This window comes from Oncorhynchus mykiss, chromosome 7 (genome assembly GCF_013265735.2).
Source record: "Oncorhynchus mykiss isolate Arlee chromosome 7, USDA_OmykA_1.1, whole genome shotgun sequence".
In the NCBI taxonomy this organism is placed as follows: Eukaryota; Metazoa; Chordata; class Actinopteri; order Salmoniformes; family Salmonidae; genus Oncorhynchus; species Oncorhynchus mykiss.
Genome location: NC_048571.1, coordinates 32,369,045 through 32,387,981, shown reverse-complemented (window position 1 = coordinate 32,387,981; position 18,937 = coordinate 32,369,045). Strand labels below are relative to the sequence as shown.

Genomic DNA, 18,937 nt, shown 5'->3' with positions numbered 1-18,937 from the left:
TCTTACAGAACACACAACAAGCCGACTATGTAAATAGGTAAACTACTCTACTATGGGGTTGTCTGATTTTGTTTTAATAACAGCATTACATGGCAAAAATAGTAGCACTGGAAAGTTACATCCTTACCTGAATGCTAAAAGTAGTGGCTTTGAATTGCTTTGCAAGCAGCTGCAGTAGGCTACACAGTTGGGTTGAGCGCCACATTATAGACTATTTCATTCCCTTCTTCTGAACATCGTGGTGTCAGTAAGGCCTGGCTCGCAGCTGGCATTCCAATTCATTCCAAAGGTGTACGATGGGATTGAGGTAAGGGCTCTGTGCAGGCCAGTTCTGTATGGACCTAACTTTGAACAAGGGGGCATTGTCATGCTAAAACAGGAACGGACCGTCCCCAAACTGTTTCCACAAAGTTGGAAACACAGAATCGTCTAGAATTTAATTGTATGCTGTTGCATAAAGATGTCCCTTCACTGGGGGCCTAGCCCGAACCATGAAAAACAGCCCCAGAACACTATTCCTCCTCCACCAAACTTTACAGTTGGCACTATGCATTGGGGCAGGTAGCGTTCTCCTGGCATCCGCCAAACCCAGATTATTCGGTCGGACTGCCAGATGGTGAAGCGTGATTCATCACCATCCAGTGAAAGCGTTTCCACTGCTCCAGAGTCCAAAGGCGGTGAGATTTACACCACTCCAGCCGACACTTGGTATTGCGCAAAGAGCTGTTCGTCAGTAACAGTCACGCATGTCAGTTCAGTGCACACAGCTTAACAGAGAAGATAAATATTTGGGAATATATTTCGTAGAACAGACATGCTTCTGGATTAGGTTATGTCATCTCTAAACCACCCCCCAGAGATTGTTATTGCAGTGACGGAGAATTTTAACCCCTGCAATCGCTCACCTGCATTCTACTTTTTGCAAACATTCACTGAGTTATATATACTTATAACAATGACTTGGCCTACGGTTCACAAATCTACTCATCACATTAGGCATTTTACCTTATGTTAGTCTGCAAATGTGATGGATGCATGCAATGCGTTATTAGAAAGATGATTTTTGTGGTGTGTGTGAAAAAACAGCTTCCCCAAAGTTGACATTTATGCGACGCCTATGGTACATTGTACAACGCCTCTCACCTTTCCAAAAGGCTCAAATATTCCTCGTAGCATCTCCTCTGTGATGTTAAAGTGTAAGGATCCGACGTAGAGTCTCATCGGGCCAGCGTTGCCCTTCTGCAGGTTGTTGGCCATGGCAGCAGCCCTGTTTTTCTCAGCCTAGAGAAAGCACACACAAAGTGAACGTAGGGAAACGGTGCAGATTGCCTCAGGCTGTTTAAATAAAAGGCTGTCAAATTATTTAAAAGAATGAACAACAGAGTTAACCGCAGAGATTAATCATAACTTAATTAATTAATCATAAGAAACGTAAGAAATTCAAGTTCAAATTTGAAGCTATTTAGGTATAATATATTTTGATTATAGGGGAAGAAAACACATTTTTATTTGCTTTGTAATTTTCACATTTGCATAAGTATTGAGACCCATTGTTGAAGCGCCTTTGGCAGCGAGTAAAGCCTCGAGTCTTCTTGGGTATGAAGCTACAAGCTTTGCACACCTGTATTTGGGGAGTTTCTCCTATTCTTCTCTGCAGATCCTCTCAAGCTCTGTCAGGTTGCATGGAGAGCATTGCTGCACAGCTTTTTTCAGGTCTCTCCAGAGATGTTCGATCGGGTTCAAGTCCGGTCTCTGGCTGGGCCACTCAAGGACATTCAGAGACTTGTCCCGAAGCCACTCCTGCGTTGTCTTGGCTGTGTGCTTAAGGTCATTGTCCTGTTGGAAGGTGAACCTTCGCCCCAGTCTGAGGTCCTGAGCAGGTTTTCATCAAGGATCTATCTGTACTTTGCTCCGTTCATCTTTCCCTTTATCCGTAGGGATGGTGCCAGGTTTCCAAGGGATGTGGCGCTTGGCATTCAGGCCAGAGTTCAATCTTGGTTTCATCAGACCAGAGAATCTTGTTTCTCATGGTATGAGAGTCTTTAGGTGCCTTTTGGAAGATTCCAAGCGGGCTGTCATGTGCCCTTTACTGAGGGGTGGCTTCCGTCTGGCCACTCTACCATAAAGGCCTGATTGATGGAGTGCTGCAGAGTTGGTTGTCCTTCTGGAAGGTTCTCCCATCTCCACAGAGAAACTCTGGAGCTCTGCCAGAGTGACCATTGGGATCTTGGTCACCTCCCTGACGAAGGCCCTTCTCCTCCGATTGCTCAGTTTGGTCGGGCATCCAGCTCGAGGAAGAGTCTTGGTGGCACAATTAGGCACATTGGGCAGTCTTGATACAACATTTTGAATAGATATGCAATAGTTCATTGGATCGGTCTAAAACGTTGCACACACACTGCTGCCAACTAGTGGCCAAAGTCTAAATTGTGTCTGGGCTAGAATAATTAATTGTGGCCTTTCTCTTGCATTTCAAAGAAGGCATGTGTTTTTCTTTGTATTATCTTTTACCAGATCTAATGTGTTATATTCTCCTACATTAATTTCACACTTCCACAAACTTCAAAATGCTTCCTTTCAAATGGTATCAAGAACATGCATATCCTTGCTTCAGGTCCTGAGCTACAGGCAGTTAGATTTGAGTATGTAATTTTAGGTGAAAATTGAAAAAAAGGGGTGGATCCGAATGATGGAGGACACTGTGTTCTTGGGGACCTTTAATGCTGCAGAAATGTTTTGGTACCATTCCCCAGATCTGTGCCATGACACAATCCTGTCTTGGTGCTCCACGGACAATTCCTTCGACCTCAAGGCTTGGGTTTTGCTCTGACATGCACTGTCAAATGTGGGACCTTATATAGACAAGTGTGTGCCTTTCCAAATCATGTCCAATCAATTGAATTTACCACAGGGGACTCCAATCAAGTTGTAGAAACATCTTGAGGATGATCAATGGAAACAGGAGGCACCTGAGATCAATTTTGAGTCTCATAGCAAAGGGTCTGAATACTTATATAAAATAAGTATTTCTGTTTTTGATTTTTAATACATTTGCAAACATAAAAAAAAAAAAAAAAACTTTTCTCTTTGCTATTATGGGGTATTGTGTGTCGATTGCTGATGAAAATGAATTTTATAATAAGGCTGTAACGTAACAAAATGTGGGGAAAAAGTCAAGGGGTCTGAATACTTTCCGAAGGCACTGTATATGATATACATTGTAAACAGTAGTGGGCCGAGTATCAAACATTGGGGCACCCCTTTATGTAATTTAGAGGGATCACTAACAGTCTGTCATAGCGCTAAGGAAGTTGTATGATTTGGCCTGTTTAACCGAGACAGTGCTCCTATTTCTCAATAGCCTAAATAGCTGCAAATCAGCTAACTAGCCAGTTTGTTGAGCCTTGGCCCAGGCTTGATTCCTTATCAAGAGGAGGTCTGAGAGTACCAAGAGTTAGTTTGGTTTTTAAACAGGGCATGTTTATCAGCCAGAGGTAAAAATGGATGAGGAAAATTCAAGTTCCAAAACAGGGTGTAGTTAGTAGAAAAAAGCTCTGAATAATACAGATAATTAAGGAACGCCTGGAGCGGTGAATACATTTTTTTGTTTTTAATTCTCTGCACAATTATTTGAGGGTCAGAGTTTTTCAAATTGGTATCTCAAATGCAAACAATAGGGCAGTGGCGACGGTTAGTCAGGAAAAGGTTAATCAATGAGGAGTTTGATAGTTTTTTGGGGGCTTATGGCCACATATTTTGGGAACAGAGATGCTGAGAGAGCATGATGCCATAAGAGAAGATTTTACATAAATAATCCCCCCTCCCCCCTTTTTTAGTCCATCCCATCTGAAAATGTTGTAGTCCGAAATGGTGTATATGTCTTTCAAATCTTGGAATGTTCTCAAACCAATACTGTCCATGATAATGGCATGGGTACGGATTCCACATATGGACCATTTGGGGGATTTGGGGGATGCAAAAGGCTGCCCTCCAGATCGCAAGGCATTATTGTGAATGGGCATGCAATTTTGATTCCCAGTTACATTGTGTGAGCAATAATAGGACCAAAGCGTAGTTTACATTGGGATATATTAGTGAAGACCACCTCTTGCAGGGCAATAGGAGACGACATATTTCTCTCTATACTCAGCCAGGGTGCGAAATTATAATTTGTAAACCAATTTGGGATGGGACGAAATGCTAGTGCCTGGAAATACAATTTCAAGTTTGGTACAGATAGTCCTCTTACACATCTCCCTCTTTTCCAATTTGTTAATTTTATATCAGGGCTTGCTTACCGTGCCATATATATTTTGAAACCACACTATGAATTTTACCCCAATAGCTGGAAGGGGGAGACAACAGAAATTCAGCCGTGGCAATTAATTTATTTTGACAATGTTCTGCCGGTAAAATAACTGGGATATTAGTCCATCTACTGAGGTCGGATTGAATTGATTTGAGCGTGCTGTTAAACTTTTTGGCAATGGTTATCTAAGGAAGGAAATATATCTATTCCCAAATATTTAAAATGGGAACCGATTGGGATTCTGTTTAGTAGAGATGGCTTCATAGGCAACAAAAACAGCAGTGGTGAGATGGGATCACCTTACTCTAGTTATTCTGAAATGAATAGAGCAGGTATTGCCTGTTATTACTGTGGCTGTGGGATTGGCATAATATACAGTATTTTAATCATATCAATAAAACCTTTCCAAAATCGACCAATCTAGTCTATCAAAAGCTTTTTCTGCGTCGAGAGATAGAACTGCGCAAGGAGCTTTGGTTTCTGATGAAGCATGTAAGATACGTAATAGAAGGAGGTTATCTGAGGATACATTTTTAAAACAAACTGCTTTGGTCCAGATGTATCAATTTGGGTAAGTAAGCTTCGAGACAACAGAATAAAAAATAAAAGTTTAAGTTCATCAAAGATAGAGTGCGATAGCGAGCGTCCTTGCCTTTTTAAAATTTTTATAAAAGAAAATTAGTGCTGTATTTAGCCCTTCTAAATGAACCTCTGTTAACGGCGGTGTTATGGGCTCCCGAGTGGCGCAGTGGTCTAAGACACTGCATCTCAGTGCAAGAGGCGTCACTGCAGTACCTGGTTCGACTCCAGGCCACATCACATCTGGCCGTGACTGGGAGTCCCATAGAACGGCGCACAATTGGCCCAGTGTTGCCCGGGGTAGGCCATCACTGTAAATAAGAGTTTGTTCTTAACTCACTTGCCTGGTTAAATAATAATCATCATCATTTCAGGTAACAGTGGACCTAATTGAACCCAACATTTTAAATCGACCTCAAGAGGAATACAGTCACAACCAGGTGATTTGCCTTTATTCATGTTATCAAATGCCCTTTTGAGTTCATAGAGAGAGATTTGGGCTCCTAGCACACCGGCTTCATCAGTTGAGAGAAGAGGAGTTCTTAGTTATTTTTTAAAAGATATATCTGGCTTGGTGTGGATTTACAATCAGAGGTGTATTCTTTATTGAAACGGGAAAATCTTTGTGGTTGAAAATTCACCCGAATCAGATTCAATAGTTGCAGTAAGCGGATATTGCGAGTCCAACTCGATGGATAGCAATTTCGCTCTGTCTTATTAATAGAGTTAGTTCTGACACAAATTTGAAGAGAGTAGTAGCTACCTAATCCAAAAAAAGTGTTTGTTGAGAACGCTCTAACGTTGTTAACAACTTTTCCAATTCTGATATCTTCTTTATTTGTGATTTATTCAGCCCAGATGCAAATGCAGTTGCGTTGTTTTTATTAAAACCTTTGATGCGCCCCATAGAATCCGAGGATCATCAACAAATGTTTTGTTAATCAATACTAATTCATTTCATTCAGTTTAAAATGGTTAATTTTCTAGTAAGGAACCACTAAAGCGCCATCTTGTGGCTCTTTAAAGGAGATTCTGACATCTGTATCTGCCAGTAATAAGCACGATGATCAGATACGTACGTCAAATTTTTACTTTATTGATTAAACAGGTCAACATTCAAAAGGCCGCAGGACCAGATGGATTACAGGGACGTGTACTCCAAGCATGCGCTGACCAATTGGCAAGTGTCTTCACTGACATTTAAAACCTCTCCATGTCTGAGTCTGTAATACCAACATGTTTCAAGCAGCCACCATAAAGTTATTGGGCACAGGGACTAAGGTAGCCTGCCTAAATGACTACCGACCCGTAGCACTTATATCTGTAGCCATGAAGTGCTTTGCAAGGCTGGTCATAGCTCACATCAACACCATTATGCCAGAAACCCTAGACCCACTACAATTTGCATACCGCCCCAACAGATCCACAGGTGATGCAATCTCTATTGCACTCCGTAATGCCCTTTCACACCTGGACAAAAGGAACACTTACGTGAGAATGCTATTCATTGACTACGGCTCAGCGTTCAACACCATAGTGCCCTCAAAGATCATCACTAAGCTAAGGACCCAGGGACTAAACACCTCCCTCTGCAACTGGATACTGGATCCTGGACTTCCTGACGGGCCCTCCCCAGGTGGTAAGGGTAACAACACATCCGCCACGCTGATGGGGCTGCTCAGGGGTGCGTGCTCAGTCCCCTCCAGTACTCCCTGTTCACTCATGACTGCACGGCCAGGCATGACTCCAACACCATCATTAAGTTAGGGCGGCAGGTAGCCTAGTGGTTAGAGCGGCAGGTAGCCTAGTGGTTAGAGCGTTGGGCCGGTAACTTTGCAAGATCGAATCCCCGAGCTGCCAAGGTAAAAATCTGTCATTCTGCCCCTGAACAAGGCAGTTAACCCACTGTTCCTAGGCAGTCATTATAAATAAGAATTTGTTCTTAACTGACTTGCCTAGTTAAATAAAGGTAAAAAAAAAAAAAAGAAAAGTAAGTTGGCCACAACAGGCTGATCACTGACAACAACGAGACAGAGACCTAGCTTTGTGGTGCCAGGACAACAACCTCTCCCTCAACGTGATCAAGACAAAATAAATGATTGTGGACTACAGGAAAAGGAGGGTTGAGCACGCCCCATTTCTCCTTGACGGGACTGTAGTGGAGCAGGTGAAGAGCTTCAAGTTCCTTGGTGTCTACATCACCAACAAACTAACATGGTCCAAGCACACCAAGACAGTCATGAAAAGGGCTTGACAAAACCTATTCCCCCTCAGGAGACTGAAAAGATTTGCATGGATCCTAAAAAGGTTCTACAGCTGCACCATCGAGAGCATCCTGACTGATTGTATCATCATCCGACAGCAAGACACTACAGAGGGTAGTGCGTACGGCCCAGTACGTCACTGGGGCCAAGCTTCCTGCCATCCAGGACCTCTATACTAGGCGGTGTCAGAGGAAGACCCTAAAAACTGTCGGAGACTCCAGTCACCCTAGACATAGACTGTTCTCTCTGCTACCGCATGGCAAGCGGTACCAGAACGTCAAGTCTAGGTTCAAGAGGCTTCTAAACAGCTTCTAACCCCAAGCCACAAGACTCCTGAACACCTAACCAAATGGCTACCCAGAATATTTGCATTGCCACCCCCTCTTTTACACTGCTGCTACTCTCTATTTATTATCTATGCATTGTGACTTTAAATACTCTACCTACATGTACATATTACCTCGACTAACCGGTGCCCCCACACATTGACTCTGTACCAGTACCCCTTGTATATAGCCTCGCTATTGTTATTTTACTGGTGCTCTTTAATTATTTTTTACTTTTATTTCTTATTTTATTAAGTATTTTTCTTAAAACTGCATTGTTGGTTAAGGGCTTGTAAGTAAGCATTTCACTGTAAGGTTGTTTTCAGCACGTGACAAATACAATTTGATTTGAAGCGGTCACTTGAATTTGGGGCGGCAATTTGGAAATTGGCTGCTGCCCTCCGGTACCCCTGATCGGCTACTACACCGCCGGCGGTACCCAAGCAACCAGCTCATAGCTGTTGCTGCAGTTCCCATTCCCACCCCATTCCCGCTTCTCCCGAAGTTCAGAGATTTGCAACCAAATTTCCTACCATGTCTAAGAGACCAAAAATATCAGGAAGCGAATATATATAAAAAATATTGTAGAAATAATGAGAGAAGAGGCACAATCTCTAAGCCAAAGAGATTCGCTGCTGAAATGTATCAGCGTACAGCAATGCCCATCAAGCCATTGTCGAGAACAAGTCTCCAAGGACATAAATTCACAGAGACAGACGAGACCCCGTTCGCTAGTTCTAGCAGCAAAGAGGGCGAACCGGAGGATTCCGAGCCATCCATTTCCACCTATGATGACCGCTCTCTGGGTGGACAATAATAGGTTGTGCACCAGTTGAGCCACACCTCCAAACAATGCCAGCGGAGACCCTACTATCTGGGACACGGACTCAGATTTGTCTTTCTACGTCCCCAATGACAGTGGTGCTGCTATTGCTAAATCCAACTCCCAGACAAAAAACATAAACGATCCCAGGGAGTGGCCAAAAGATATGAATGGATCTTTACGGGACATTTTAGTGCATGCTGGGCAATATCAGAATAAGGTGGGGAATTTCCCAAGAGATGAGACAAATATTTTCGGTGGCCCACTACAATAGGAGGATGGGAAACGGGGTGAGAGTGGAGAGACCATGGCTCATTTATTCCAAGCAAAATGATGCAGCCTTCTGTTTTTGCTGCAAAATGTTTTCACATGAGGGCAAATCTGAGCTGGTCAGGGATGAAACCAGGTACTGGAAGAATCTGTGCCACCTCCTCAGCTCACATGAGAAGCTGCATGACCATCTAGATAGTTTCTAGAGGTGGAAGGAGCTGGAGAACAGGCTGGTGTCCAAGCAAACTATCAATGCCCAATCCCAACGGGCTATTGACGGAGAGACTCTCCATTGGCAGCAGGTGCTGCAGAGGCTCATAGCCCTGATACACGTAATGGTCACCCAGAACATACATGGGACCACCGACAGGCTGAATGTGGAAATGCTGGGTATCTTTGATTTGATTTAAGGACCATGGAGAAGCTACCAAGAGAAAACATTGCTGACTGCAATGCAGCACAACAGCAGAGGGAAGAGGCCACTATGTGGGCCACAAAATGAAGAAATGGTGAAATTTAATGTTGGACAATCCAATTCAATATGTAAATAAACAAAATTAGTTAAGGTTGGGTCATTGACAAAAACAATATTTTACACTGCTCCAGCAAAACGAGGCCCGCCATGCATTTATGAAAGCACTTGTTTCCAAAGTTCAAATGATCTCACTCTTTTTACAGTTCTACAGGATTATTAAATGATAATATGTTATTTTTATTCTAATTGTAACAATGGTCGGGTCGTGCCATGTGTGATAACAGGTGTCTTTATTAGAAATAAACTGTTACCTACTATAGGCAGTTGGCTGCACAGTGATTGAAACATTGTAACTTTCCGATACAGGGGTTAAAGTAAAATTCCTTTATGCCCGCTATATGTGCACGTGCGCACCAATTTTTTTTATGGGCCTAATCATAGATTTACATATAGAATTTGAGCCTATTTCTTCCTATTCAAAAACGTGGTAGGCCTACAGTGCCTTGCGAAAGTATTCGGCCCCCTTGAACTTTGCGACCTTTTGCCACATTTCAGGCTTCAAACATAAAGATATAAAACTGTATTTTTTGTGAAGAATCAACAACAAGTGGGACAAAATCATGAAGTGGAACAACATTTATTGGATATTTCAAACTTTTTTAACAAATCAAAAACTGAAAAATTGGGCGTGCAAAATTATTCAGCCCCTTTACTTTCAGTGCAGCAAACTCTCTCCAGAAGTTCAGTGAGGATATCTGAATGATCCAATGTTGACCTAAATGACTAATGATGATAAATACAATCCACCTGTGTGTAATCAAGTCTCCGTATAAATGCACCTGCACTGTGATAGTCTCAGAGGTCCGTTAAAAGCACAGAGATCATCATGAAGAACAAGGAACACACCAGGCAGGTCCGAGATACTGTTGTGAAGAAGTTTAAAGCCGGATTTGGATACAAAAAGATTTCCCAAGCTTTAAACATCCCAAGGAGCACTGTGCAAGCGATAATATTGAAATGGAAGGAGTATCAGACCACTGCAAATCTACCAAGACCTGGCCGTCCCTCTAAAATTTCAGCTCATACAAGGAGAAGACTGATCAGAGATGCAGCCAAGAGGCCCATGATCACTCTGGATGAACTGCAGAGATCTACAGCTGAGGTGGGAGACTCTGTCCATAGGACAACAATCAGTCGTATATTGCACAAATCTGGCCTTTATGGAAGAGTGGCAAGAAGAAAGCCATTTCTTAAAGATATCCATAAAAAGTGTCGGTTAAAGTTTGCCACAAGCCACCTGGGAGACACACCAAACATGTGGAAGAAGGTGCTCTGGTCAGATGAAACCAAAATTGAACTTTTTGGCAACAATGCAAAACGTTATGTTTGCGTAAAAGCAACACACCATCCCCACTGTCAAACATGGTGGTGGCAGCATCATGGTTTGGGCCTGCTTTTCTTCAGCAGGGACAGGGAAGATGGTTAAAATTGATGGGAAGATGGATGGAGCCAAATACAGGACCATTCTGGAAGAAAACCTGATGGAGTCTGCAAAAGACCTGAGACTGGGACGGAGATTTGTCTTCCAACAAGACAATGATCCAAAACATAAAGCAAAATCTACAATGGAATGGTTCAAAAATAAACATATCCAGGTGTTAGAATGGCCAAGTCAAACTCCAGACCTGAATCTAATCGAGAATCTGTGGAAAGAACTGAAAACTGCTGATCACAAATGCTCTCCATCCAACCTCACTGAGCTCGAGCTGTTTTGCAAGGGGGAATGGGAAAAAATGTCAGTCTCTCGATGTGAAAAACTGATAGAGACATACCCCAAGCGACTTACAGCTGTAATCGCAGCAAAAGGTGGCGCTACAAAGTATTCACGTAAGGGGGCTGAATAATTTTGCACGCCCAATTTCTCCGTTTTTGATTTGTTAAAAAAGTTTGAAATATCCAATAAATGTCGTTCCACTTCATGATTGTGTCCCACTTGTTGTTGATTCTTCACAAAAAAATACAGTTTTATATCTTTATGTTTGAAGCCTGAAATATGGCAAAAGGTCGCAAAGTTCAAGGGGGCCGAATACTTTCGCAAGGCACTGTACCTGTTTGACAAACACAATTATGCTATCCATAGATGTCGGTATAGCCAAATCCTACAATACTGTCCCATGCATTATTTACAAACAAGACACTCTGATTTTATACTGTGTAAGAACTGCCCTCCTAAAACTTTAGGCCCCCAACCCATTCACTATGTTGACTGAGCTTTCCTCTTAAAAGCAGCTCCCAATGTCCCCTCATTGTCCCTAAACAAAGGATTGTGTTGTTAGTGTCTGCCTCCTTTTCAAAAAAGCCCACCTTGGGGGAAGAGACTGTGGCCCAGAGCAGGAAGTACCACCCAACACAAGTTGTAGTCTTTCAGAGACTTAACTCTTTTAAGAGTTTGATTATCCCTTCAAACATAGCTTGCGCTGTTTTCAGGTCATGGAGTCGCACCTGTGTCGCATTGGCTGTCTTCTCCAGACTTTACACTTCGGTTGAACAGGTATCCAATTTAGCAGTGAGCACTACCAGTGATTCATTTACAGGTTTTCATTGTAAATCGAGGGCAGAGGTAATCTCCTCACAAACAATCTCTCGTATAGTACAGGCCAGCTCTTTCAGTTGTCTGCTGTTGATAGTTGCCATGTTCCCACAGTTGAATTGTGGATGGACAAATTCTAGCTGCTGGTGCGTAATAGACCTGCTACTTGCTGAAATGTAATAGACCAATGATGTCCCACACCTTATTTAAAGTATTTTATGTTTAGTATTAGGAAGTTGTAGGAAATTTGTATGTTCATTGGTAGTAATTTGGAAAATAAATCCATGAAAAGGCCACACGTTTCAATGCATGTCAACAGAACCTCACCGAAACCTCAAAATAAACTGTTTTCTAAGACAATAATATCTCAGCCAAGGTGCATTCAACAAGGGAAATAGTTAACATAATCCATTTGTTTTGTGTTAGCAGCGACCGTTCGTAACATTAGCTAACAGTCTGAGAAGGTAGTGTGCCGCGAACATAAGTGTGTGTTTCAGGTCTTAACTGGCGCAAAAAAATATATTAATTGGCTATGTAGACTTTCCACTATATTTAGTAGGAATAGCGAAGTCATTTTCAGTTTGAACATTGTCGCTAAAAAGTCACAGTAATCCTTACAAAAAGTAAATGTTTGATGCTTCACCATAACATTTTGCAATGTTCATTCAACTGAAATTGTTACTCTGGCAACATGTTCACCACAAACAGAAGCCTTGTTGAACTCGCCTCAGGTGTGATATAAATGTAAAATATCATACAGCTATTAGATCTTGCCTAGGCTACTTCTTATCCATGCCCAACATGAACTAGTCACAAGCTGCTACTGTACTAGAAATGAGACAACAAAAACAATAGCTAAATGGAATTGAAGTTCTGTTTGAATTCAAATCATTGTGGGAAATTAGTGTTGAATCTAGAGGCAATCAGCCATGGCATTCTAAATATTCTTGTTTGGTTAGCCAGCTAGCTAATGTTAGCATAACTGACTAGCTACTTCTGTGCAAATATGTTTTTGCTATGATTTAAAGAAATACCTGAGAAAGTGTTTATGGTTGAACTTTCTGTAAGTTTTCCTTAACATTTGTAGCTGAAAGCTGCACGCATAGTGGATGGTCTCTCCACCACAAGAAAGGTTGCTAGCTGTCGAGAGCAAAGAGTGTGTGAGCTCAAAGGAATGTGTGCGGAAACAGACTGTGGTCAAATTTTTTTTATATGCGATTAAAGGGTGACTGCACTTCATGATTTGGCCTCGTTTAAGGCTTGGTTAATTAAGAAATGCTGGTTAGTGGCATTACTAAATTCAGGGGGTGGTTTGATGTGGGTGACTCATGTGTGTGTTCGTAGGTGGGACAAGTTAGCCAAATTATTTAGCCAATTAGCTTCAGCCGGTTGGTGTGCGACTGTGGCAAAATTAATTTAACTTTGGATAGATCATCTCCGGGGCTAGGGACTGTCAATAAATTACAATGTATATGAGACAATCTTTTCATGTTGCACACCTTTTAGTTCTCATTAAATGCTTTTAATATTTGTATAGGCATGTCTACAATTTACAGTTAACACATTGTCCCATGTACATTGTGTAATTTGCCAATGGTTCCCAACTAGCCCAATAAGGATATCCAAAGTCAACTCAAATTTACCACAGGTATTACGATCAGGTATTACAACCTTCATTTATGTTGTGAAGCAGTCAAGACAAGTAGCGGTTTTGAATTCAATATAATTATTCTATTTACACTTTGTAGTCAATTTTGACAGAATAAATGTTTCTGACTCATATTGATGACACATAGGCTGTTTTCTAAATGAGAAGTTGTTTTTTAGGGGCAGTTGCTCTTTAAATGTGTTATTTTTTAATTGCGGCATGAAGATTTCAAAATGTAACAGTAATTAACGCGTTAACATTGACAGCCCTAGTTAAAATAAATAGAAAGAATAAAATCCCTGTGAGATGATTACTAACCATTACCTGTGAGGCCTGAACAATTATTGGCACCCCCAGAAGTCGCTGGCCAGACAATCCTATAGCCAGTGGCACCGAGTTGGCCTCCACAAACTCGATGTAAGCAATCCCCTTCGACCTCCTCGAATTTCTGTCAGAGATCATGCGCACATCTCTCACCTTGAAAATTAACAAAATAATCTGTTTTAGAATGGATGGAGCATAAGAAGAGAAGACATTGCTAAATCCATTGCTCTTGTTGGCTGTGAATAACACCTAAATACATTTACTTTTTTTAACACCCATCTTTTCTAAATAAAACATTGAGGCTTGAACTAAAAGGTTAGAATAAATAAATAAAAAACTGTTGTAAATTGCAAAGTTTCATGTTTACTTTGGTGTTAAATACCTTTCTGAAAAAAACTGGAGCAAACATCTCACCTGGTGCAAATGCTTAGCAAATCGGTGGCCACATTTTTTTTCGGCAAGAATGACAATGACATTACAAGTAAAGACACTCACCTTTCCTACTGCAGAGAAGAACTCCTCCAGGTCACGTGGTCGGATTCTGGCTGCCAGCTGCATGCAGAACACTGTGCGAGCGTCCCTTTCCTCTGGAGTCAGGTTGTCTATTGGCTGCCTGTAGAAACAAAGCATTGAATTACTCTTATGTGGTAAAGCCATTTTTTGTTTTCCAGTGGCCCCAATCTTGTATCAGCACTGTAAAAGTTGTAAAAGCACTGTAAAAGCACTTGTGTATTTATTTTACTATATTTTGTCAGGAAATTGGTAATCTGGATAACCCAGAACAAAAATCTTGTGCCTGCTCCTGTCTGCAAGTTTCGGGCAAATTTACTGTGGGCCTACATTTTAAATCCCAGTATGGTAACGTATGTTACGATACCATTTATGCTATCGTGGGGCAAAAAAGTATTTAGTCAGCCACCAATTGTGCAAGTTCTCCCACTTAAAAAGATGAGAGAGGCCTGTAATTTTCCTCATAGGTACTCTTCAACTATGACAGACAAAATGAGAGAAAAAATCCAGAAAATCACATTGTAGGATTTTTAATGAATTTATTTGCAAATTATGGTGGAAAATAAGTATTTGGTCAATAATAAACGTTTATCTCAATACTTTGTTATATACCCTTTGTTGGCAATGACAGAGGTCAAACATTTTCTGTAAGTCTTCACAAGGTTCTCACACACTGTTGCTGGTATTTTGGCCCATTCCTCCATGCAGATCTCCTCTAGAGCAGTGATGTTTTGGGGCTGTTGCTGGGCAACACGGACTTTCAACTCCCTCCAAAGATTTTCTATGGGGTTGAGATCTGGAGACTGGCTAGGCCACTCCAGGACCTTGAAATGCTTCTTACGAAGCCACTCCTTCGTTGCCCGGGCGGTGTGTTTGGGATCATTGTCATGCTAAAAGACCTAGCCAAGTTTCATCTTCAATGCCCTTGCTGATGGAAGGAGATTTTCACTCAAAATCTTACGATACATGGCCCCATTCATTCTTTCCTTTACACGGATCAGTCGTCCTGGTCCCTTGGCAGAAAAACAGCCCCAAAGCATGATGTTTCCACCCCCATGCTTCACAGTAGGTATGGTGTTCTTTGGATGCAACTCAGCATTCTTTGTCTTCCAAACACGACGAGTTGAGTTTTTACCAAAAAGTTATATTTTGGTTTCATCTGACCATATCACATTCTCCCAATCTTCTTCTGGATCATCCAAATGCTCTCTAGCAAACTTCAGACGGGCCTGGACATGTACTGGCTTAAGCAGGGGGACATGTCTGGCACTGCAGGAATTGAGTCCCTGGCGGCGTAGTGTGTTACTGATGGTAGGCTTTGTTACTTTGGTCCCAGCTCTCTGCAGGTCATTCACTAGGTCCCCCCGTGTGGTTCTGGGATTTTTGCTCACCGTTCTTGTGATCATTTTGACCCCGCAGGGTGAGATCTTGCGTGGAGCCCCAGATCGAGGGAGATTATCAGTGGTCTTGTATGTCTTCCATTTCCTAATAATTGCTCCCACATTTGATTTCTTCAAACCAAGCTGCTTACCTATTGCAGATTCAGTCTTCCCAGCCTGGTGCAGGTCTACAATTTTGTTTCTGGTGTCCTTTGACAGCTCTTTGGTCTTGGCCATAGTGGAGTTTGGAGTGTGACTGTTTGAGGTTGTGGACAGGTGTCTTTTATACTGATAACAAGTTCAAACAGGTGCCGTTAATACAGGTAACGAGTGGAGGACAGAGGAGCCTCTTAAAGAAGAAGTTACAGGCCTGTGAGAGCCAGAAATCTTGCTTGTTTGTAGATGACCAAATACTTATTTTCCACCATAATTTGCAAATAAATTCATTAAAAATCCTACAATGTGATTGTCATGTTGTCTTGTCTCTGTCCTTTCCCTTCACCCTGTCTCCCTCTGCTGGTCGTGTCAGGTTACCTTTTCTCCCCTTCTTTCCCCCAGCTGTTCCCTGTCTCCTCCTAACTACCCATTCACCCCGTTCCCCACCTGTTCCCTTTTTCCCTCTGATTAGGTCCCTATATCTCCCTCTGTTTCTGCTCCTGTCCTTGTCGGATTCTTGTTTGTTTGTTTGTTTGTGTCATTCATGCCTGAACCAGACCATCGTCGTGTTACTGTAACCTTGTCCTGTCCTGTCGGAATCTGCCTGTCCGTCTGAGCCTACGTTTTGTTTTCGTCATTAAAGTAACTCTGTTTTGTTAATTCGCTTTTGGGTCCTCATTCACGCACCTTAACAGAAGAATCCGACCAAGAATGGACCCAGCGACTTCGGATCCTCTCCACTCAGCCGTCGAGATCCAGGGAGCGATGCTAGGCAGACACGAGCAGGAATTGTCTGCTGCTCGACATGCCGTTGAGACCCTGGCCACCCAAGTCTCCAACCTCACAGAACAGGTTCACCATCTCCGCCTCGATCCACCGGCCACTTCCAGGGCTTTCGAATCTCCGGAGCCCAGAATCAATAACCCGCCGTGTTACTCTGGGGAGCCCACTGAATGCCGCTCGTTCCTCACCCAGTGTGATATTGTGTTTTCTCTCCAGCCCAACACTTACGCCAGGAGCACTGCTCGTGTCGCCTACGTCATATCTCTCCTTACTGGACGGGCTCGTGAGTGGGGCACGGCAATCTGGGAGGCAAGGGCTGAGTGTACTAACCAGTATCAGGACTTTAAGGAGGAGATGATACGGGTTTTTGATCGATCTGTTTTTGGGGAGGAGGCTTCCAGGGCCCTGTCTTCCCTATGTCAAGGCAATCGATCCATAACAGACTACTCTATTGAGTTTCGCACTCTTGCTGCCTCCAGTGGCTGGAACGAGCCGGCTTTGCTCGCTCGTCTTCTGGAGGGTCTCCGCGCAGAGGTAAAGGATGAGATTCTCTCCCGGGAGGTTCCTTCCAGCGTGGATTCCTTGATTGATCTCGCTATTCGCATTGAGCGACGGGTTGATCTTCGTCACCGAGCTCGTGGAAAGGAGCTCGCGTTCTCCGTTGCCCCCCTCTCCGCATCACTACCATCTTCCTCTGCCGGCTCGGGAGCTGAGCCTATGCAGCTGGGAGGTATCCGCATCTCGACTAAGGAGAGGGAACGGAGAATCACCAACCGCCTCTGTCTCTATTGCGGTTCTGCTGGTCATTTTGTCACTTCATGTCCAGTAAAAGCCAGAGCTCATCAGTAAGCGGAGGGCTACTGGTGAGCGCTACTACTCCTGTCTCTCCTTCAAGATCCTGCACTACCTTGTCGGTCCATCTACGCTGGACCGGTTCGTCAGCTTCCTGCAGTGCCTTAATAGACTCTGGGGCGGAGGGCTGTTTTATGGACGAGACCTGGGCTCGGGAACATGACATTCCTCTCAGACAGTTAAGGGAGTCCACTGCCTTGTTCGCCCTGGATGGTAGTCCTCTCCCCAGGATTCAGCGTGAGACGCTACCTTTAACCCTCACTGTTTCTGGTAATCATAGCGAAACCATTTCTTTTTTGATTTTTCGTTCACCTTTTACACCTGTTGTTTTGGGCCATCCCTGGCTAGTTTGTCATAATCCTTCCATTAATTGGTCTAGTAATTCTATCCTCTCCTGGAACGTCTCTTGTCATGTGAAATGTTTAATGTCTGCTATCCCTCCTGTTTCCTCTGTCTCTTCTTCACAGGAGGAGCCTGGTGATTTGACAGGGGTGCCGGAGGAATATCACGATCTGCGCACGGTGTTCAGTCGGTCCAGGGCCACCTCTCTTCCTCCACACCGGTCGTATGATTGTAGTATTGATCTCCTTCCGGGAACCACTCCCCCCCGGGGTAGACTATACTCTCTGTCGGCCCCCGAACGTAAGGCTCTCGAGGATTATTTGTCTGTAGCTCTTGACTCCGGTACCATAGTCCCCTCCTCCTCTCCCGCCGGAGCGGGGTTTTTTTTTGTCAAGAAGAAGGACGGGTCTCTGCGCCCCTGCATAGATTATCGAGGGCTGAATGACATAACAGTTAAGAATCGTTATCCGCTTCCTCTTATGTCTTCAGCCTTCGAGATCCTGCAGGGAGCCAGGTTTTTCACTAAGTTGGACCTTCGTAACGCTTACCATCTCGTGCGCATCAGGGAGGGGGACGAGTGGAAGACGGCGTTTAACACTCCGTTAGGGCACTTTGAATACCGGGTTCTTCCTTTCGGCCTCGCTAACGCTCCAGCTGTCTTTCAGGCATTAGTCAATGATGTCCTGAGAGACATGCTGAACATCTTTGTTTTCGTTTACCTTGACGATATCCTGATTTTTTCACCGTCACTCCAGATTCATCTTCAGCACGTTCGACGTGTCCTCCAGCGCCTTTTAGAGAATTGTCTTTTTGTGAAGGCTGAGAAGTGCACTTTTCATGCCTCCTCCGTCACATTTCTCGGTTCTGTTATTTCCGCTGAAGGCATTAAGATGGATCCCGCTAAGGTCCAAGCTGTCATTGATTGGCCCGCTCCTAAGTCACGCGTCGAGCTGCAGCGCTTTCTCGGCTTCGCGAACTTCTATCGTCGTTTCATCCGTAATTTCGGTCAGGTGGCAGCTCCTCTCACAGCCCTTACTTCTGTCAAGACGTGCTTTAAGTGGTCCGTTTCCGCCCAGGGAGCTTTTGATCTCCTCAAGAATCGTTTTACATCCGCTCCTATCCTTGTTACACCTGACGTCTCTAGACAGTTCGTTGTCGAGGTTGACGCGTCAGAGGTGGGCGTGGGAGCCATTCTTTCTCAGCGCTCCCTCTCTGACGACAAGGTCCACCCATGCGCGTATTTTTCTCATCGCCTGTCCCCGTCGGAACGTAACTATGATGTGGGAAACCGCGAACTGCTCGCCATC

At 43.5% G+C, this 18,937-nt stretch overlaps 1 protein-coding gene across 4 annotated transcripts in view; it reads right to left on the bottom strand.

Annotated features, from left to right (window-relative positions):
* The window catches only part of LOC110527657 (RNA-binding protein 39), a 62,351-nt gene that overhangs the window by 20,017 nt on the left and 23,397 nt on the right, over nucleotides 1-18,937 (bottom strand). For 3 of the 4 annotated variants that reach the window (XM_021609075.2, XM_021609073.2, XM_021609076.2), the window contains 3 exons: nucleotides 14,104-14,221; nucleotides 13,603-13,761; nucleotides 1,144-1,281 (listed from right to left, as the gene is read on the bottom strand). In XM_021609075.2, coding sequence (XP_021464750.1) covers nucleotides 1,144-1,281; nucleotides 13,603-13,761; nucleotides 14,104-14,221 — 415 coding nt within the window. The remainder of the gene's footprint in view (nucleotides 1-1,143; nucleotides 1,282-13,602; nucleotides 13,762-14,103; nucleotides 14,222-18,937) is intronic. The other variant, XM_021609074.2, reaches the window with a different exon arrangement.